At 39.8% G+C, this 23,460-nt stretch overlaps 1 protein-coding gene across 7 annotated transcripts in view; it reads right to left on the bottom strand.

The window, feature by feature from the left end:
- The window catches only part of PEX5L (peroxisomal biogenesis factor 5 like), a gene marked incomplete at its 5' end in the record, with an annotated part of 187,067 nt that overhangs the window by 48,031 nt on the left and 115,576 nt on the right, over positions 1-23,460 (bottom strand). For all 7 annotated transcript variants that reach the window (XM_079705628.1, XM_079705627.1, XM_079705630.1 and 4 more), the window contains one exon: positions 18,502-18,597. In XM_079705628.1, coding sequence (XP_079561754.1) covers positions 18,502-18,597 — 96 coding nt within the window. The remainder of the gene's footprint in view (positions 1-18,501; positions 18,598-23,460) is intronic.

The following is a 23,460-nucleotide window of genomic DNA, read 5'->3' as shown; positions in this document are numbered from 1 at the left end:
TAATAGAATAATTTAACTAATTCATATTTATCGTGAAAATTGAGATAAGAGGACTGACTTTGGTTCTTTTCCCCTATCATTTGCCATATTGATGTTTTTTTCTCCTGCTTTCTGTCCTTTATTAATTTGAAAGTGTTACATTAATTTTTATTGTATTAGTAGTTACCATTCAATAAAGACAATTTTGACCTTTTATTTCTCTACTGATTCAATAACCAATATAATATTGAATTCCTTCATTTAAGGTGAGAGATTATTTATCCTTTTTATTCCTTTCCACTTCTACTTTAGCTTCCCAGTATTTGCTGAAAAATCAAGTTTCTAGCCCTAGACTGTTAATAAAGACATTATGCGTGTTTTCTTTCAGGAATCTTAGAATATTTTTTTTTTTTTTTTTTACAAATCCTTAAAAGTTTCTGGCATTTTAGTGGCCATCTGTTCCTATCATTCAGTACTGATAAATTTTTTTTCCACCTGTGTTTTGATTATTTCAATAATTTGAGACAGGTTAAAATCAGACAAAATTCAGAATACAGAAAATTAAATTTCCCTTAAATTGCATTTATCTTGAATGTATCAGGGCTGCCTGTACATATTGATACATCCTTAAAACACATGAATCCAACTTCAAGTGTAGTAAATAATGGAGATCTTTACTACAGCTTTTCTTGAAGAAGTGTTAACAGTCCCTTATCTTGAAGCCATAAATTCATTTACTTCTGATGAGTTGTGTAAGTTTCACTGGGAACAAGGAGATTTAAATTTTAGATCCACTAATGTTATTAGACTTGGGAAATTTTACTTAAAATCTCTGGAGAAGGCAACATTATGTACAGAAAGCCACTGTCCTCGGACCTGCAAGGCTTGGGTTTGAATTCTGACTATTGCTACTTACTAACGTATTGGGGAATTTCTCCACCTACAAATGGATTACTAGTATTTAACTCAAGATTATTTTGAGAATGAAATGTGATAGCCTATTTGCGAAACTCAGTACAGGCTTGACAAATAACAGATACTTAATAGTGTTATAGCAAAGTAGGATAACAACAAATAAAGATATCTCAGGGGCTTCCCTGGTGGCACAGTGGTTGAGAGTCCACCTGCTGATACAGGGGACGTGGGTTCGTGCCCCGGTCCGGGAGGATCCCACATGCCGCGGAGCGGCTGGGCCCGTGAGCCATGGCCGCTGAGCCTGCACGTCCGGAGCCTGTGCTCCGCAGCGGGAGAGGCCACAACGGGGAGAGGCCACAACGGTGAGAGGCCCGCGTACCGCCAAAACAAACAAACAAAAAGATATCTCAAAAATAAGGGATTTGAGGGCTTCCCTGGTGGCGCAGTTGTTGAGAGTCCGCCCGCCGATGCAGGGGACACGGGTTCGTGCCCCGGTCCGGGAAGATCCCACATGCCGCGGAGTGGCTGGGCCCGTGAGCCATGGCCGCTGGGCCTGCGCATCCGGAGCCTGTGCTCCGCAATGGGAGAGGCCACAACAGTGAGAGGCCTGCGTACCGCAAAAAAAAAAAAAAAAAAAAATAAGGGATTTGAAAAATAATTTAACCAATGTATAGATTCATTTCACTAAGAACACTTTACATATATATGTGTGTGTATACACACACACACACACACACACACACATATATATATATATAGAGAGAGAGAAAGTCTTATCCAGCCTACTCCCCCAGTGTACTGATATAGCTTGCTCTATAATTACAGGAGCTTAAGGAGAAAAAAGTTTTTAACACAGGATATAAAATGTATTGGTTGTTATGGAGACCGTAGTCCCTAAACTAATCAGCAAATCTAGAATCTGATAATCTTGTTGAGGGAAGAGGCTTTCTCCTTTGAGAAGAGAAAATCTACTCTTTCTGGTAGAAGAGGTGGGGATTCATTCTGGCAGGTGATATATTATTGGGTAATGGTACTGACTTTCCTTTCCCTTTGGCCTTGAGGTAAGGAAACATAATGACGTGACTTCTAAATAAGATTCACAAATTTGTTTGCAAAATCAGGTATAGATGAAAAAGCAATTGACATAAATTAATATTTTTTTCAGTAAAGACTTAATTGTCCCTAGACTTTTGTATTGTTCTTTTCTTCAATATACTCTAATTCAGCATCATGTTTTTTACATTAAAAATATAAGTGGGATACAACACTCAGTCTAGTTTTTACAAAATCATAAACATTGTTATTTGGTCAAGTTTTCCCAAAGAAAATAGGGCAGAAATGTCCAAATGAGTGTTAGACTATCAAATTATGCTATTGTGCTTATGTCTTATATTGAAGAGAATAAATAGAATTCTTTGAGTACATTCAACAGAAGGTTGAATTATATCAATACTTTTCAATGCCACATCAAATCACATAAATTCTATACTTTTCCTTCATTTGCACTGAGCACGGTTTGTGACTACATCTCAGTGCGCCATTCTGGGGAGTGGAGACATAACAGTAAACACGACAAAGTCCCCACACTCATGGAGTTTCCAGTCTAGTAGAAGGATATGGTACATAGATAAATAATATAAATTCAGATGGTTATTAATACCTTGAGAAGTAATTACATAGGACAATTATGGATGACTTCTTTTAGAAGACTTCTTTTAGTGATCAAGGAAGACCTCTTAAAGGGGGTGACATGTGAGCCGAGACCTAAACAACGCAGGCAAGAGCATTCTGGACAGAGAATATGGAGATGGGCATGAGCTTGGAGGGATGAAGGAACGGAAAATCCAGTGTGGCTAAAATGTCCTATGGGATAGGGAGGAGGGACAAGATGGAATGACAGCAGGGGTCAGATCATGTCCTGTGGACCATAAATAAGGACTTTGGATCTCATTTTATTTGTGATGGGAAACTACTGGCAGATTTCAACTGCCATTATTGGCAGGGAAGTAACAGGATCTGATGTACCCTTTGAGAAGAGAACTTAGTTCTCCAGGGGAGCAAGACTGGAAGCTGGGAGACAAGGTAGGAGGCTGTGGCAATGGTTTGGGCCAGGGATGCTGCTGGTGTAAAGGAAGTCGTGAGCGGGGGAGATAATAGATGTAGCTGGATTCCTTTAGTTTGGTCATTATTCCAGCAGGTCTTCTTACTGGATTGGCTGTGAGGCTGTAGGGAAAGGAAGGGCATCTTCCAGGACTTTGGTTTGAGCAGATTGTGGTGCTATTACTGAAGTGGAGTAGGCACTGGTTTGGAATGGGAGATGAAGAGTGCTTTTTTTTTTTTTTTTTTTTTTTTTTTGCGGTACGCGGGCCTCTCACCGTTGTGGCCTCTCCCGCTGCGGAGCACAGGCTCCGGACGCGCAGGCTCAGCGGCCATGGCTCACGGGCCCAGTCGCTCCGCGGCATGTGGGATCTTCCTGGACCGGGGCACGAACCCGCGTCCCCTGCATCGGCAGTTGGACTCCCAACCACTGTGCCACCAGGGAAGCCCCGAAGAGTTCATTTTTTTGACGTTATGCATACACTGGATACTAGAACCCAAGTGGCAGTATCAGTAGGCAATTAGATCTCTGGGGAGAAGTCAAGGTTGAAAAATCAGATTGAGAGCCATCAGAGTATAGGTGGTATTTACATCCACGGGACCGAAAGAGATGGCTAAGGAGAAAATGTAGATGGGGAAGAGAGAAGGAGCAAGAGCTGTGTCCTGGGGCTCTGTAATATAGACACAGAGGAGCCAGCAAAGGAGACTGGGGAGGAAGGGCCTGTGAGGCAGGAGAAAACCAGTATCTAGCACAACGCACTGCTTGGCACATAATACACATTCCATACAAATCTGCTGGAGGAAAGCATGAATTATCTGGCTTCTGCCTCCTCTGCCTGCCTCTTCATCTCATCTCCCACTGCTCCTCCAAGCCCACCCTGCATTCTAACCATACCCAATGACGCCCACAGGTCCTCAATGCAAAGACACTCATCTACGCCTCTGTGCGTTTGCACGTTTTCTTCCCTCTGCTTTGAATGCCTTCTCCCTTCTGCTCGTACTCCTTTTTTAAACTGTGAGCGTGATGCCTGCTCTTGGAAAACCTTCTCAGTCCCTGTATTAGGATTCTTCATTATCTTCCACCAGATTCTGAGCTAGCTGAAGGGAAAGATAGTTCTCTCTCATTTCGGTATCTCTAGTGCCTAATGTAGAGTCTGAAAATAATAGTCACCTAACAAGTGTAATGCTTTTTTTAAAACAAATACATGACGGCACCATTCAATCTTTGAGGATGAATTCAACTTCCTAGGCGACTTTACATTCTCCCTAGTTTATGTATTATCCCCCAAACTCTATGAGCAGGTTTCTGGTTAGTTTACCAAACCCACAGAACAAAGTGGCACAGCATGTTCAGAGCTCTCTACTTGTGCTTATTTTACTGAAACAGAAGATGCCTTCTGTTCTGTGCACATCTCACCCATATTTTATACAAGAGAAACCTCCTTTGACAAGGCTTTAGAAACATCACCATTTCACCACAGAGACAATGTAGATATCAACAGTGTAGAAGAGATAAAAAGCATACAGCATGGTTCAAAGTCATATCATAAAGCTTCCTTAAGCAGTCAGTATCATTCAGTGGATTCATGTACAATGCTCCTGTTTTGAAAATATTTCAAAGATCCTATAAAGGTCGTGAAGAAGTCCAATTAATCGGAATAATTTTAGTGGATCACAATGCTGCTCAATCAATCTCATGTTTAACAATGAGGTAGTATTACACATGCACCATCAATTTCTCAAAGTGGCTGCTAAAACACAGATGTGACACAGCTGTGATGTAGAACCAATCCCTTCTATACAGTTCAGATTTCCTCAGGACCCTGTACCCAGAAATCTGTAACCAGGATAGGCAACTGTTTCTATTTTCATTTGCAAACGAACAGCGCATAACAAGACTAAGAAAGGTTCACATCAAATGGTCATAAATATACAAAGAACAAAGTTAGCCGTGGAGCTAGTGTTCAGAGCTAAAATAGGAGCCTATTTAAGAAAAATTTTAAAAGAGGGCTCTTGTTCCTGTCATTAATCCTTCCTGAATCCTGGTACAATTGTAAAGAGCATCAAACCATATTTTTTCAGCATGGGAAAGAATTATCTTGTAAATGGCACAGTATTTTCAGTCATTTTAGTTGAATCTTGAGTATTTGTCCAGAACATGTCTTGTGACATATCCCTTGTAATTCATTTTGTTGAAATCTGTTAACTTCAATAAGTATACTAATAAGGGAAGGAAAAACACTAGAGTGATAGAGAAAATGTGGGAAGAAGGCTAAGAAAAACAGTAAAAACATGGAAGGAATATTCAACCAATAATAAAATATATATAAACTATAAAACATATTATAAATTATATAACTCAGTGGCCAATTAAGATGATAAAGGACAGACAGAAACGGGAAAAAAGTGAAAAGACAAATATATATTCAGTAGGTAAAAAAGGAAGAGGATTGCTTATTTACTAAAAATATGCTTCAATCCTAGTGATATCTTCTTTTTGAAATTATTATTCCCAGGTTTAAAAAAAATTAAAGGTTGAAAATATACTGTCCTTAAGAACGTCACAGGAACACAGATCTAGGAATGATGTTGGCAGAAACTGGAAAGTATACCCTGGGTGATAGAGCAGTTAAGTAATCTTGCATTTCTCCCTCACCATTAGAACCTTGACAAGGAACTTGTTAGGTAAAGATCTCGTAATTAGAGAATTTACTTAGAGGTGAAAAATAACTGAATCCAGTGATGTAAGTTCATGCAAGGAATTCAGCAACAAATCCAATCAGAACTAGATGCTCTCTTTTCCCATAATGGGAAAAGACATAAGGAAATATATTCTGATTGAAATGATTGTAAGACATTGAAATGGGTCACCTAGGAAAGTTTTGGAATATTATTTCCTAGCAACTGCTAAAAATAGAACTGATACTCAGGGATGGCCGTAGGCAAATGTGAAGAATCATAGATTCACAGATCATGACAGCAGAAGACAGCCTTAGAAATCATCAAATCCAGAGGTTCCTAAATTTGTCTTCACACTGAATCAGCTGGGGGGATCTTTTCAAAATTTCCAAACCCAGGCCACAGCCAGGGCCACTGCAATCACAGTACCTTGGAGTGGGACAGGCATCAGTATTTTGGGAAGCTCCCCAGGTATTTCCAGTGGGAAGCCTAATTAGGGTATCATGGATCTAATGAATGGTCTCAGGTTACAGATAAAGAAATTGAGGCACAGAAAAGGAAAAGGACTTTTCCAAGCCTGCCAGGGCAGTGAATGGCCCAGGAGTAATAGAGCCCAAGTCTCCTGGCCCTGATCTGACACACAGGGCATATTTTAAGGAAAAAAAAAACAAAACACCCAAACAACTTATTTTACGTTTATGAAATCAATATCTATATCATTATAATCTTAAAAAAACCCATTGAAATTGCCAATGAAAATTAATAATCTCTCAATCTCACTATCCAGAGATGTTTTTAATTACTGTTGATACCTTTGCATTTCCTTCCACTCTTTTCTCAAAGTTCATGTGTACTTTTAAAATTTTGTAAAAGTTAGGATCATCCCTCTGAGCACGGCAGTAGGCTTTCTGGAAATCCGGGGAGCTAGAGGTACTGATGGCGTTGGGCGATGCTGGGGCATACTGCTGCCATCTTCCCCCCATCCCGTGACGGACACACAGCATGAGGCCCCATCTTTCCTGACACCTGCATTTAGCCTGAGAACCAAATGGATTCAGGATGGACTATGTAATTTCTTCCTGAGTACACACACAAAGCCCAAGTGTAAAAGGCCTTCCTTGTGGACTTAGTGTCACCAACAGCTGCACATCCATATTAGAGATTCTAGAGAAGCTGCATTTGTTTCCACTCATGTGGCCACTTCACTTCCATTGTGCTTGGGATCCTTGCCTGAACAAGTCAGGACCTCACTTAAATTTACAGTGGTCTGTGTGTATTTGTATGTATGTGTGCATGTGTGTATGTGTGCACGTGTGTGTGTATTCTTAGCCATCCAAAATAATAATGCAAAGCTATTATTTTGAATGGGGTAAATCTTTATCACTGATCCAAATAATCATTGTGATTTGGTGGATCCATAAAATCAAACTTCACTAATGAAAGAAATAATTCCAATTTCGAAGTCCATATTGTAATATTGCCAACTGGCCAATTAAAACTTAAACCTAATTTATGAGGTGACTTAAATCTGATGCTCACAATTGAATGTCTGTTCAGAACAGGTAGAGAATGAATGCTTTAGTATCAAAAGCCAGCTTATTTTGAAAAGGAAGATTCTCTTTAGAATACCAAATGAGTCATAAGAAATGATTTAGACAAGGAAGTGGTAACTTGAAATGGAGCTTTCGCAAGTGTGTTCTTTACATCAATGGCTTCGATAAACACCGTTGCCATCACAGAAACACATCTCAGTTTTGTTTTTTGTTTTTTTGCGGTACGTGGGCCTCTCACTGTTGTGGCCTCTCCCGTTGCGGAGCACAGGCTCCGGATGCGCAGGCTCAGCGGCCATGGCCCATGGGCCCAGCCACTCCGCAGCATGTGGGACCCTCCCGGACCGGGCACGAACCCGCGTCCCCTGTATCAGCAGGCGGACTCTCAACCACTGCACCACCAGGGAAGCCCCACATCTCAGTTTAATAAGGGGATTGGTTTTACTTATTCTGTGAAAATGAAATATTCTCTCACAATTAGGTTTAAGGGTAGAGTGACCTATCTACTTTCCTTCTGTAGTCAGATCAGGTAGTCAATCTTGTATATGTCTGCATTTTCACTCCAGAGCCATGCAGGACACAGAAATAGAACATTTGACTGCCCATTCTTTTTCTATGACTGCCCAAGCTTTTTGATATAGGAAGCAATTGGTGTTAATAACCATAATATTCTGATCTGGGGGTTTAACTTGAGGTTATTTATTTATCCATTTTTATTCTTTGGATATAAGGTAACTAGGATGGGGTATCACGGTAAACCTTTTATTCTCAGATTTCACCATGCAATTCAGTTTTTCATGGGAAATCAAATTCATCTCCAATTATTTGCATGTGGCTCATGTATGATATTGACAATTTCTAGCTATGTTTTAATACCTCTCTGCCTTTTACTTTCTCTCCATGCCTCTAGCCCTCTTGGTCCATTAAATATAGCTGTGAGGTCAGGGATTGATGTATATTTCAAATAATACCAAGTCACTTTAATATAAATTAAAACCAACATATTAAAGAAATCTCATGTAAGAAAAACACATCTCTAAACTAAATTCCAATTTTGAGTAATTTTTAATATTGTTTACTATCTGAATTCAGAAGTTCCTCCCTTTATCAACAGCTCCAAGGTAATGTGCAAATGTGGGTTCCAGTTCTGCCTGCCAGTAATCAGCAGTGTTTGCTTGGGCAAGTCCGTTAGTGTCTCTGGATTTCAGCCCCTTCTCTACAGTGATGAGGTGGGCCCTATGAATCCCTGGCATGAAGCATAAACTCTAAAATGGCCTGTGACATCTCTCACAGTTCAGTACCAGAGGTTCCAGAGAAGACTGGGCATCTCTGGAAATGTCATTAAGATCTGTGATGGTTAATTTTATGTGTCAACTTGACTGGCCCATAGAGTACCCAGACATTTGATTAAACATTTCTGTGTGTCTGTTTCTATATGAGGTTAGCATTTGAATTGGTAGACTGAGTAAAGCAGTGGCCCTCTCCAGTGCAGGTCGCCATCACCTAATCCAGTGAGGGCCTGAATAGAACAAAAAGGCAGAGGAAGGGAGAATTCTTTCTACTTGTCTCCTTGAGCTGGGACATTGGTCTTCTATATTCAGACTGGGACTTATACCATTGGCTCTCCTGGTCCTCAGGCCTTTGGATTTGGACTGAAACTACACCACCAGCTTTTCTGGGTCTCCAGCTTTCAGATGGCAGACTGTGGAACTTCTCAGCCTCCATAATTGTGTGAGCCAATTCCTTATAGTAAATCTCAGTCTCTGTCTGTCTTTCTTTATATCCTACTGGTTCTGTTTCTCTGGAGAACACTGACTAACACAAGATCTAAGAGGCTGATGATTGACCATCTGGGAGGAGGAAGAAGGACTGGTTACCCTCATGGAAAAGAACCACTTTCTTAATCAACAGGAATTATTTATGTATGGAACATCAACTGTGTGGTATATTATATGCCCTAGTCAAATGAATAAAGGAAATTGGCTTCACCCACAGGGAGTTTACGGATTCTTTACAGAACTCTGTAGGGTTGTGTGTTTGATGTTCTACTTATTAAACCAAAGAGAAGTATACGTGTTTGTCATCAAAAAAGAGATATATCTCATCATCCAGTATTTTGATTTTATGAAAACCTTTTGAAACCAACATGGGCAGATAGCTCTACTGACCTGAATATAGCATTAAAGCCTAGAATTATTTTAACCCCTGACTTCAGTAATTGACAAAAATAAGGGATTTAACCTGCAGACCTCATTTTTGTTCCTTTTCAATAAACCAGGATTAATAATATTCAATATTACAGGAAGTTTTATAGAATAGTGATGATTGGCTTATATGGCAGAGAATTGCTAATCAAGAGATGGGGTTTTGAAGACACAGAAAACAAATTTATGGTTACCAAAGGGGAAAGGGGGGAGAGGGATAAATTAGGAGTTTGGGATTAGCAGACACAAACTACTATATAAAACAGATCAACAACAAGGTCCTACTGCATAGCACAGGGAACTATAGTCAATATCCCATAGTAAACCATAATGGAAAAGAGTATGAAAAAGAATATATATGTGTGTGTGTGTGTGTGTGTGTGTGTATAACTGAATCACTTTGCTGTACACCAGAAACTAACACAAAATTGTAAATCAACTATATTTCAATTAAAAAAAAAGTGATGGGGTTTTGTATGTTCCAGATAAATAGACTTACATTATTCCTCCTACAGAAATAAAATTCCTAGTAAATTATTTAATAGTTGGTCCTAAAAGGAAAAAAAATCCAGGAGAGAGAAAGAGATATTGAGAGAGAGGCTTTCTAATATTCCTCCAAATATCAGAGCTGGAGGGTACCTGTGGCAGAGACGGCTAGCTGTCAGTCAAAATACACTTTCCTTTCTTCTGTGGTGGTAGAACTGTGGCCGTTTCCCAGCCTCCCTTGCAGTTTGGGGCATGGGTGGTGGTGGAGTGATGTGTTCGACTAAGCTTCAGCCAGTGGAGCGTGAGCAGATGAGATCTGGGCCAGAGCTTTTAGGAAGGTGGGCCTGCCTCCTTCAAGCTCTCCTTCCCCTGGTGGGGGCTGGAGAAACAACACACTTGTGACTTGGCTTTGACCATGCAGGGGAGGATAATACCCTAAGGGGTGGAGGGGAAACAAATGGCAAGGAACCTGGGACCCTAAATGGTGGCATTGAGCAGATCTGCCTGCTAGTCTGGGTGTTAAGGGAATTTATCCTAGCTACTTTTTGGTCTAGAGCTTGTCTGCAAATATGATGGTCTAGAAGACCAATCTGTGGATAACTGAAGTTTTGTTAGAATGGGTCAAGTCACTACTATATATAAAATAGGTAACCAATAAGGACCTACTATACAGCACAAGGAACTCTACTCAATGCTCTGTAATGGCCTGTATGGGAAAAGAACCTAAAAGAGAGGATACATGTATATGTATGACAGATTCACTTCGCTGTACACCTGAAACTAACACAACATTGTAAATTAACTATACCCCAATAAAAATAATTTAAAAAAAGGGTCAAGTCAAAGATTTAATTACTTTGGTATTTACACAATGGATATCAAGGGAGAGTGAAAGAATACAGTAACTGTTCAAAACACTGACTTAAATTATGGGTGAACTCTAAATATCTCTCTTCCTTTAAATAGATTACTTATCCTTAAATTTATCTCAGACCATCCTACATGTCTTTATACTTTCACCCATTTCACCTATGTAGGTTTGTCATGAGTCACTTGACATTAAGTCTCATCTATGCTTCATATCGTTTTTGAGAATCAACTTTTCTTTGTTTAAAATGGAAGGATATTGACTCATTATGAGATCAACATTGCCAGTTTCCCAATGAACTCACAACACATCTAATCTTTATGTGATCTATCTACACTTTGACATGGGAAGCATGTTAGCTAACATGACGTGCTAAGCTTTAGGATATCTGTATCTTAAGAAGTTAACCTCAAGATTCCTTCAATATTGCCCAAAGAATGTTTCCATATATTTTCAGAAGATTTTCTCTTTTTTGAATATTGAATCTAAGTCAGAATGATTTAAGTAGTGTTTAATCCATTAATCTCTTCCACCTACTTCGAAGAGGTGACACTGTCATAGAAAGCAAGAGAAAATATGAGGGGGTGGTAGAGACAGATAATCTTCTTGGTAGGCAGGCACCCAAGTCAGAAGTTTCTTACATGATCCTATATTAACAAAAGGAGTTCAAGAATAGTCTCCGATTCCCTTCAGTCATTTAATTTTTCTGAGGTGCCTATCAGATGTTACATTGTTTTGAACATGACATTTCCTAGTTAAACTTAGAGACAAAGAAGGTCACTCACATTTCCAGACCAAGGAATTTCTAGTTAGCATTAAACTGTTTCACTAACCTTGTTCTTAAACAGTAATTACCAATTTGTCGGTGCTTTTTCATATAGTGCTGCTGAGGGAAAGTTAGCCTGGAGTCTGAAGGAGAGTTATCTTGAGAGCTATGTCCTTTGAGATAGGACATAGAAATGGGAAGTTAGGAGGTAGCTTTCAATGATGCTTGTCAAGCACAAAGTTTATCTTCTGTTAGTAAGTTAGTGACATTTCTTAAACACACACTAAAGAAGAGATACTAAGGTGAAATAAATGCATTAGAGGAATAAGTTGCTAATATGTTCATTTATTTATCCAGCAAAAGTTTGTGGCACCTCGTTCTGTACCAGCCTCTCTGAAAGGTGCTAAGAACGTAAAGACACGGTCCCACCTGTAAGAGTTCAAAATCTCCATGTGGAGATGAACATGTAAATCCACAATAACTATACCAGGGTTCCGAAACCCCCCGGCCATGGACTGGTACCAGTCCATGGCCTGTTAGGAACCGGGCCTCACAGCAGGAAGTGAACAGCAGGTGAGCAAGCAAAGCTTCACCTGTAACTACAGCCACTCCCCATCGCTTGCATTACTGCCTGAGCTCTGCCTCCTGTCAGCATTATGGTGAGTTGTATAATTATTCCATTATAAATTTCAATGTAATAATAATAAAGTACACAATAGATGTAACGCACTTGAATCATCTCAAAACTATCCCTCTGCAAAGCCTGGTCCATGGAAAAATTGTCTTCCACAAAACCGGTCCCTGGTGCCAAAAAGGCTGGGGACCGCTGAACTATACCATGGGATAAACTGTGCTTGATGATCTCCTGAGCTGCAAAATACCTGCAATTCTTCCAGATCTTTAAGGGCAGAGCTATCTTACTCAATTTACTATTCCTAGCACCTAGCCCAGTGCCTGGCCCACAGAAGGAGTTTCAAACATGTCTGATGAATTTGTTGCTACATCCAGTTTATTTTGAAGGCTAAGGCACCTAGAGAGACTAACTAGCTAAACACAGTGCCAGATGCTGGCTGGCTCTTTCCCTCCGTGCTGACAGTGATAAGAGGTATTTTTGATGTGTGGTTGCAGGTGTGCTGCCGGCCCACGTGACCTCCTCTCTCCTCTGTTGACGCAGCAGCACAGGTCGCTCTAGGGATCTCCGTTCCTGAGCCCCTGGGGCTCCTTCCCTGCTTCTCACTTCTGTGCCTCCCAGTGCATCTTTCCCAGAGACCTGTTGTAGCTGACAGCGTGTTTAGGCTGCTGGCTAGGAAGAAAATCCAGGAGGACGTATGGAGGAAGCTCCTTCAGGGAAGAGGCATTTTTTTTTAAAGCCCCAAAGAGAAGTATTTGGCTCTTTGTCCTAAAATTACAATACGCTGAGCCGAGATGAGTTTGCAGTGATAAAATATAAGATATGTAGGCAAAAAGCTTCACCCACATAAGGCCTCACGAGATCTAACCGTTCAACCTGGGCTTAAGCAATGTTAGTCTTTGCACATAAACAGGTTCCCAGGTCACATAAGATATACAATAAATGTGCACATGGTGTTAGTTGTCTTTAGTAGAAGAGATGGAATTCCCTAACACCATATACAAAGATAAACTCAAAACGGATTAAAGACCTAAATGTAAGGCCAGACAGTATTAAACTCTTAGAGGAAAACATAGGCAGAACACTCCATGACATAAATCACAGCAAGATCCTTTTTGACCCACCTCCTGGAGAAAGGGAAATAAAAACAAAAATAAACAAATGGGACCTAATGAAACTTCAAAGCTTTTACACAGCAAAGGAAACCATAAACAAGACAAAAGACAACCCTCAGAATGGGAGAAAATATTTGCAAATGAAGAAACTGACAAAGGATTAATCTCCAAAATTTACAAGCAGCTCCTGCAGCTCAATATCCAAAAAACAAACAACCCAATCCAAAAATGGGCAGAAGACCTAAATAGACATTTCTCCAAAGAAGATATACAGATTGCCAACAAACACATGAAAAAATGCTCAACATCATTAATCATTAGAGAAATGCAAATCAAAACTACAATGAGATATCATCTCACACCAGTCAGAATGGCCATCATCAAAAAATCTAGAAACAATAAATGCTGGAGAGGGTGTGGAGAAAAAGGAACCCTCTTGCACTGTTGGTGGGAATGTAAATTGATACAGCCACTATGGAGAACAGTATGGAGGTTCCTTAAAAAACTAAAAATAGAACTACCATATGACCCAGCAATCCCACTACTGGGCATGTACCCTGAGAAAAGCATAACTCAAAAAGAGTCATGTACCAAAATGTTCATTGCAGCTCTGTTTACAATAGCCAGGACATGGAAGCAACCTAAGTGTCCATCGACAGATGAATGGATAAAGAAGATGTGGCACATACATACAATGGAATATTACTCAGCCATAAAAAGAAACGAAATTGAGTTATTTGTAGTGAGGTGGATGGACCTAGAGTCTGTCATACAGAGTGAAGTCAGAAAGAGAAAAACAAATACCGAATGCTAACACATATATATGGAATCTAAAAAAAGAAAAAAATGGTCATGAAGAATTTAGGGGCAAGATGGGAATAAAGACAGACTTACTAGAGAATGGACTTCATGATATGGGGAGGGGGAAGGGTAAGCTGGGACAAAGTGAGAGAGTGGCATGGACATATATACACTACCAAACGTAAAATAGCTAGCTAGTGGGAAGCAGCCGCATAGCACAGGGAGATCAGCTTGGTGGTTTGTGACCACCTAGAGGGGTGGGATAGAGAGGGTGGGAGGGAGGGAGACGCAAGAGGGAAGAGATATGGGGATATATGTATATGTATTAACTGATTCACTTTGTTATAAAGCAGAAACTAACACACCATTGTAAAGCAGTTATTCTCCAATAAAGATGTTAAAAAAAAAATCAGTCCCTCTGCTCACGTCTGTTTAAACATGTCAAAATAATAACTGTTTTTTTTTAAAAAAAAAAGACAGAGTGGGGACAGCAGGCAATGAGGCTGTTGTGCAAGAGGAATAGAGAGCGCAACAGTGCCCCTGGAGCTTGTGAGGGGATTAGGCGCAGAAGGAGGACCAGGTGCCAGGTCATGAGGCAGGATGATGACCAAAAAAATATGAGGGTTTAAGATGGAATAGAATGTGAAATAGAAGGAATATTGGAATCAGTGATATAAAAATGGAGACTTTGGGAAAATTCAACTTGCTCCAGGCATGGTTTTCATCTGGGTCTTACTAGTGTTTAGAACAGTCTCTGATGAAGCCAATCTGTGGTGCCATTCTTTATTGGTCTTGAAATGAAGAATGTGGCACTTTTAGTTCTCTTAAGAATCTTAGACTCTAACATAGTGTCTATAGTTTACCACTTCTTCCTTGATTACCAACGTAATACATGTTTATGATAGAACATTAGGAAAATATAGATAGCTAATGGAAGAAATCACTCCAAATCCAGCCACCCAAGGATAACTACTGTTAAGGTTTGGGCACAGACGCTCTTTATACTTATACAGTGCAGTGATTCAGAATATGGGCTCTGGAGTCTGGGTGAAAATCATGACTTTGTAACTTGCTAAATGAGAGTTGTTCATTTTCAGTCTATCTTAATTGCTTATAAAATGCCACGTAACTGTCTGCAATATCTTTAAGCCTCAGTTTTCTCATCTGCAGAATGAGAATAGTAATATTACCTTCCTCATAAGACTGTGGTGAGGATTAAATGAGAATCCACGCAAAGCTCCCGAGGTAGTGCCTGGCACACAGTATGTATTCTAACATGTTAGGTATTAAGCTACTATCATTTTACGAAGTTGGGGTCATATTGTAAAACTGTCAGTAAATAAATTATTCCAATTATCACTAGACATTTTTATATGATGTTAAATATTTTTCTATGATGTAGTTTTTAATGGTTACATAGCATTTTATTGTAGAGATAATAACTTAGTTAATTCTCTGTAATGGGACACTTGAGCTATTCCCAAATTTTCACTATTTAAAAAAATTCTACAGATAAAATGTTGCAAACTTTCATGATTATTTCTCTAGCATAAATTCTAAGAAGTGGCTGGGTCAAGGGGCATGTATATTTCCAAGACTCGGATCCGTTTTATTATGTCTTCTACTATGGATTTAGATTAAATCCTGGATAAGAATAATGCTGGAAAGTAAGTAGTCCACATATGTGTGCAGTTTTGAAGGTCTGATTTACCATCAGCTTAGTGAAACACAACCTCCGCCCCCATACGTCACGCCTATTTTCTCCACACCTGTTCACACCTTCCAGGTCAGCATCATCCTCCCTCATTCCTTAAGGAAGCTTCTCAGCTCCAGGCTTCCAGCTGAGCAAATGTGCTTACAATTTTCTGCTTTGCTGGGAATTCTGTACTTACCATTCACTTCACTTGAAGATACAAACGTATAGCATTCTTAGTATATTAGACATCCAAGCCCCTCATCTTATAATGAAGAAACTAAAGTAGAAGGGAGCAAATGTCTTGTCTGAGTTGGTCATCTGGTCCATGCCATTGTTAGACAACTACTCAAAGCTAGCTCATTCCTTTATCTCTTGTACCTAGTTCAGCAGCCAGCACATATAGATAGCCAGGAATGTTTGCTGAATGACTACTTCAAGTAACAAAGCATTTTAGGATTTTGCAGCTGGAAAGGACCATACAGGTGTGGAAAAATGAGACTTATATTGGTTAATCAGATGTTTGTTGTTATTTAGTTATTAGCAACAAGTTAGAATAACAACTCTGGCCTCTCAATTCCAAAGAGACAAGGAGAAGCCAGGAGAAAACAAGGCTTCCTGGGGTGAATGGGCGTCATGTACAGAAGGGATTCACCTAATTTTGCCTTGTTCCAGAGAGGGCAAAGCCAGGGGTAAGAAAACTGGTAGTTGCTTGAAGGCCAATTTCAGCCTAATTCAGGGAAGAGCTTTAATTGTTAGGATTGTGCAAAACTGAAACAGGTTTTCTTGAAAAGAAGTGAGTTGCCCTTAATTGAAAATGTTCAAGTAGAAACAGGGTATGTTTGAATAATTTGTCAAGTATGTTTGAAAAGAAAAAAAATTGTTTTGTATGCCTGGTTGGGATAGATGACTTCTAAGGTCTCTACCAAAACTAAGATTAAGTGATTTTATGAATAGATAGATACACAGATGGACAATTTTTTCCTTGTTGATGTTACTTTGTAACTAAGTCTTTGTAATTAAGTTTTGAGTTTGAACTCATTGTCTCATTATAAATGGGACCAGAGAAACTAACATACCACTGTAAGCAATTATACTCCAATAAAGATGTTAAAAAAAATAAAAATAAATGGGACCAGATAAATTATAAAGTCTTTACTGTCCCAAGATTCTATGGTTCTAAATCATCTTCTTTTTAATGCTAATTCAGTGTCCTATACACAGTAGGAGCTCAAAAGAAACTTAAATTAGCTCTTAAGTCTGGAAAAATCTACATTTAAAATAAACTGAGCTACAGGCCCCATGCAGTTGAACAACTTGATTGAACTCAGCTGGTCTCAATCAAATCAGCTGATCATGTTCAAGAGCACTAAATATGCCTTAACTTTTATTTTAATTAAAAAGGTTAAAATTAAAAGAAGAAATTTGGGTGGATTGTATTGTGATGAGATAAAAGTGTTCTCTTATTAGGTTTCTGAATGATGATAGGAAATTTGGCTGGAATTATTTCCTAGAATATAAAGAATCTTTTTAATATTAAATTGCAAGTATGATTTAATTGCACTTCAAGTATGGAGTTACTGAAAGACTGCCCGTAGTATAATAATTTCATCTAAATTCTAGAGGTAAGATGGCCACATAAATGAACCATATTACAGGAATACTTTCAATTTTCAAGATTTCACATCAGTAATAGAAATAGAGGTCCTGGCAGGTTCATACATGGGTTGGGTGAAAAGCTCAACTCTCAAACAGTCTTCTAACAAAGCTTTGGTGAGAATCATAGATGGCACCTGTGATGCACTCTGTGCTTTTACCCAGGAAGGAAATGCATAAAAAACAGCAAAGGATGCTTTTTTTTGTCTTCCCTTTTCCCTTTCTTTCCTCCTTCTCTCTCCCTCTCTCTATCTCTCTTTAGAAGGCTATATAAGGAAAGTAATGTTCAAATTAAATGTTTCATTTGATTTATCAACATTGTCATTGTTTTGGACACCCTTAACAGTAAAAAAAAAAATTATGGCTCAAGTCAAGATGGGCTATCCATTGATTAGAATATCTCAGCCCTGCCTTTTCCCCCCACCCAGTTAGGAAAATGTATACTATTTCAGGGGTAGTAAAACCTTCTATGTTTCAGACATTGTGCTAGATGCCAGAGAGATAAAAACACCAGGCATAAACCCTGGCTTCACAGAAGCATAGCAAATGCATAGCATAGGTTCATCATGGGATACACGCAAGGCTCAGAGTTTTCTGACCCAAGACTCCCGAAGTCACTGCTAATCTACCACAGAATTGGCATAATAGATGACATCTATTAGTCACCCCGGGTGGGAAGTCAAAAGTTCTCTGGTGGGCTTCCCTGGTGGCGCAGTGGTTGGGAGTCCGCCTGCCGATGCAGGGGACACGAGTTCGTGCCCCGGTCCGGGAAAATCCCACATGCCGCGGAGCGGCTAGGCCCGTGAGCCATGGCCGCTGAGCCTGCGCGTCCGGAGCCTGTGCTCCACAACGGGAGAGGCCACAACAGTGAGAGGTCCGCATAACGCAAAAAAAAAAAAAAAGAAAGAAAAGTTCTCCGGTAACACGTCTCATTCTAACAATCATAGTCATGATTATTTCATGTTTATAAAGACCCATTTAATATGTATCCTGCTGAAGTTTGATTTTTTTGAATTCCACTCTCAGAAACATGAAACAGAAAAACAAGCCAAAAAACTTACCTCCACTGCTGCTTTTGCCCTTTCAAATTCCTCTTCTAAGGAGTGGTTTCTGGAAAGCAATGCACTTCCCCAGCGCTGTTCTTTGGTTAGTCGAGCCTGAAATAAACCAAACACATGGTGTTATCATTTCGGAATCACATAATACAAAAATGCAAATATTTTTCCTTTTCCCATAGTCCCCTAGAATTTAAGAAGCACCTGCAACTGATGCCAGTTTTGGAGTACTTTGCAAGCATGAGGGTGTCCAAACTGAGAGGGTGCATGCATGCGTCTTTGAACAGTGAGTCTCAGCCCTGGTCGTATTAAAAAAACAACGCCCAGGCCCAACCTCCCAAAGACCTTACTTTTCATTGGTCTTTGTTCAAGGCATTGCTATTTTAGTAAGTCTCCCCATGTGATTCTAATATGCAGCTAAGGTGGAGAATCTCTATTAGTAGGCTAAACCTGTAAGCTGATGTTCGAGCTTTCAGCTTGTTAGGAGGACCAGCCTCAGGTGAAACTGTGAAAGTTGCAGACATGGAAGGTAGCTGCTAGGTCTTTCTCCTTATACTCAGCTGAGCTTCGTGCCAAATTCTCTTTCCTTTGCCATATCTCTACTGGCACACATCCGTCTCACGTCCCATTTGCTCAGGACATTGCTCTCTGCTCAATAATAGTCACTTAGATAAAATCATGTCTGGGAATGCCAACTGCTTTGTCACAATTAACAGGCAATGTGATATACATCTTAACTTAGCTAAATGCAAATACTTCCAGAAGACCCCCCACAAAGAGTTTGCTGGAATTTAAAAAATGTTATTATTTTAAATTTCACAAACAATGAATACATTCTTTTTGAAAAAAATTTAATCATGGAAAATAAGAGGTGTAATTCTAGACCTTTTTTCTTCGAAGTTACATATATTTATGCACCCATAGATAGAATATCGCAACGTGTTTCAGAAAGCTTTTTGAAACGTAAATGGTATGCTGTTCTGTGGTTTAGCTTTTTCTACTCAACAATGTACCTTGGAGAGTCTCCAAATTTTGTACTTACAGATCTACCTCAGTCTTTCCCCAGGGATTTCCTAGTAAGTATATACGGTACTTCGATTAGAGCTCTGAGTATTCAGAGTGTTTCGATTTTTCTCCATGTAACTGCTTGCTTTCTTTTTTTTTCTTTTTTTATTTTACAACTTTATTGGAGTATAATTGCTTCACAATGGTGTGTTAGTTTCTGCTGTATAACAAAGTGAATCAGTTATACATATACATCTGTTCCCATATCCCTTCCCTCTTGCGTCTCCCTATCCCACCCCTCCAGGCGGTCACAAAGCACCGATCTGATCTCCCTGTGCTATGCTTGCTTTCTTCTCTATCTTCTTTCTCTGCTGTGAGGTCCACGTGGATAAGACTTTGTCTGATAACTTTTGTACTGCCCCATCCCAAGCCCAGGGCCTGACAAGTGATGCATGCCCCAAGGATGCCTGTGGATGGACTGCGGGAGGAGGGATTGCCCTGCTAAGGCAGCTAGGCCTGGGGAGAAGGAGGAGAGAGGCTTGGAGTGGAGTCCCCCGCCCCCTTCCATTGCAGGGCAGGTGTGGCTCCTTGGCCAGGTGGTACATTTCTGTCCTGCAGGGATGCTCAACCTCCACTTCTATGGGAATTACTTGAACAGGCTTGGGTCCCACCCCAGACCAATGAAGTGACCTCTGAAGGTGGGGCCCAGGAATTAAATTAAGTTTGAAAATTAAATTAAGTTTGAAAAGCTCCTGTGGTGATTTTGAAGAGCAGTCATGTTTGAGAACCAAAACTATAGTGAAACTTTGCTCTTCACCCAGCACTTACCATCTATTCCACTCAGCTGTTTTTCATTCCTTCTCCACCATCCCTGGTCCTCAAGAGGAACCCCCCTCTTTAATGATTATACAGTGGGAATACCAGGGCTCACTAAATGCCAGATGCTGCTTCAAGTCCTTTACTTACTATAACTCATGTTGTCTTTTCAGCAGCCTGAGGTGGGTCCTACCATTAACTCCATGACTTTGAGGCACAGAGAGCAATTAAGTAATTAATGAAAACTTGACCCTAGTCTCACAGCTAGTTAAGTGGTAGGGCTGGTGCTTCTGGGCCATGTGCCTAACCACTGGACACACTGCCTCTCACAGGAGGCTGTGCTCAACTGGCCATTTTAGGAAGATGCAAAATATAGAAAAACTGGCCCTTGGAGGTTCATGCATGGTTGAGGGTGTTAGCCAAGAAGCTGTCTAAAAGAGTGTGGGCTGAAAATAAAAATAAAGTAATTATTAGGAAAATTTCTGAGCATAAATAACAGTCTTAGACTGCATTTTGCTTTAATGAATGTGAAAGGTTAATTTATTTGAACATTAATATATGTTTTCTCCTCCTTGATGTATTTATTCCCTGCTGTATCCCTGGCATCTCCTGCAAATAGTTGGTGCTCCATAAATAATCAGCAAATATTGGTTGAAAATATGCTGTCAGGGAATATATGAATGACTGAATTAAAGATATTTCTCTCAAGGTCTCCTGGCCAGTCTGGAGTCTAAGGAGGGTTTATAGGAGATTGGCAGGGACTTGTTTTTTTGTCCTGTGCCTGGAGTGGCAGAGCTCTGTGCTAGCAAGCCCTGGTTCTGGGGGTGGGGAGTGGCTGCAGGATGCCCAGGTGGGGTGCCTAGTAAAGAGCAAGGCCTGTGAGCAGCTCAGGGTTGAGACCTCTGGAGCAGCGCCTGTGGTCTGAAATAGGAGGGCCATGAGGGCAGGTGGGGGCCTGCCCTGGCATCAATGCCTTGCTCTCTGGTGGGCCAGTCCCAGTGGCCATCACGAACAAGCATCCTCCCTTATTCTCTGGGCCCTGTGGAAGCTACTACCTTTTTCTAACCCAGACAATCAAGGCAGGAAGGGGGAGATTGATACAGGTTCCAGAGATTGGAATGTGAACATATCTTTTGGGGGGCCACCATTCAGCCCACTTCAACCCTCCTCTGACACTCTTGGGTGACAATATATTTGATTAACAAATATAAAGGTGCAGATGATTTATAACCTTTTAGAATTGATAGCTTGTTCGGGTGTTATAGCCTGGTACAGAAGTTAACCCCAAAGATGACAGGACTTTACTGTCGTGTAGAAAGTTAATCAATCTTACATCTAACTTGGTAAACTTATTTTGGCATTTCTTGCCCAACTGGCTATATACATCTCTGTTCCTTAATCCTTTGCCTTTGGAACCAACTCTTTTGTCTTCCTGCTGGTTCCTTCATGAATGAAATAAACAAATAAATTTTAAAAAATGTGGGCACATAGTAAGAAATAAACTTTGTGCATTTATATAATAATGTCATGAATGACATTAGGAGAAGAAAGAGAAAGCACTAATATTTTTTCCCAAGGCACCTCCTTTTATTAGAGGCACTTTTCACTAGTGAAATATGATCTGCCTTTCCTGTGAAGCCTGACCTAACAGGACTCCATTACTGTCACTGGCTTCCCTTCAGCAATGTTTCACGACCCAAGTGGATTATGAATCACAGGATGCAAAGCGTACCATATATCAGGAAGAAGAGGAAAATCTCTCTCTCGGGATTCTAGACTTAACAGTTCATATTCTCTTTACTGCCTAAAACAGCAAGTGTAAATAGAATCTTACTGTGCAAATGAAATTTTATTTTGATAGTACAGTTACTATTTAGGTAAGTGCTATTTTCCACTTTGTTAGAAAAGCTTTATGCTATTACTGATTCAAATATTATCTACCTCACATTTTAAAGACATTTATTTTGCCCAAGGAAGCATAAAGTAAATGTTATAAAATATAAGAAGGTAGTGAATGTAAACAGAGGCAGTTTTCAAGCTGAGAGTAGTATACATCTAAAGGTTCTGAGACTTTTTAGTAACTCAGCAGTGTGCCCAGACATGCTGATTTAGGACTGAGAATGAAATATAGACTATAACACATAGTAAAGATCAGCCTTCTTTTCGAACAACACTTTTTAAAAAAATTTACATCTAATTTCATGACAGGCAAAACTGTAATATGGGAAGACATAAAAATAATGCTTGTAAACTGCAGGTATTTCTTAGTATTTAACTAGAGGAATGATAAACAGGACAGTTACACCTGTAAGTCTGAGTTGCAGTTATTTTGGTAGCACAATGACTATAATTGCAGTTCTTAAGCTTTATCATGCATTGGAATCACCTGGAGGTCATGTTCAACCACCGTTTGCAGGGTTCCACGCCCATGGGTTTCTGAGACAGTAGGCGTGGGGTGGGCCTAGAATCGTCTTTTCTAACAAGTTCCCAGGTGATGCTGATACTGCTGGTCCAGGGACCACACTGTGAGAACTTCTGATCCAAAAATTGACATTATGTGCACGTAGGTGGAACTCTGGAGTTCACAAATATACTCTGATATAGGCATTTCTTTTCTTCTTTGCATGATTTTGAAAAATGCTCCACAGTTAACAGCAACCTCCTGGAAATGCCTTGGCTTTAAAAACAGCATTTTAATTGGTTTAAGCTAATTGGATTTTAGGGTATTACAGTCTCCAAAGAAGAAAGCATTTAATTCCCCCAGCTGTTGATTGCACTGAATGATCGGCACTAGGTGAAGGGAAAGAAGAAGGAATTAAATAACCCTAAAAATAATATTATGCTTTTTTCTCTTTATTCAAAATTATGACTGTGATCAAAATTATGATTTGCAAATGACTGTATTTGTGGCTGTCATTGTCCTAGCATAATTTTGTTGGCTATCCTCTGTAGCAGTTGTTGATAGCTTTTCATACAATTGCTAGAGATCTTCCACAGAAACACATTTTAAAAAAGCTCAGCATCTTTCCAAAAGAAATTGAAGGAGAAAAGGGATCTGCTTAACTGTAGAAAAGAAAAATATAACAACTAGCAGACCTTATATAACGGCCATTAAAAGCATACTCTCGGGCTTCCCTGGTGGCG

This window comes from Hyperoodon ampullatus, assembly GCF_949752795.1.
Source record: "Hyperoodon ampullatus genome assembly, chromosome: 5".
Lineage (NCBI taxonomy): Eukaryota > Metazoa > Chordata > Mammalia > Artiodactyla > Ziphiidae > Hyperoodon > Hyperoodon ampullatus.
This window is presented reverse-complemented; position numbering and strand designations above follow the sequence as displayed.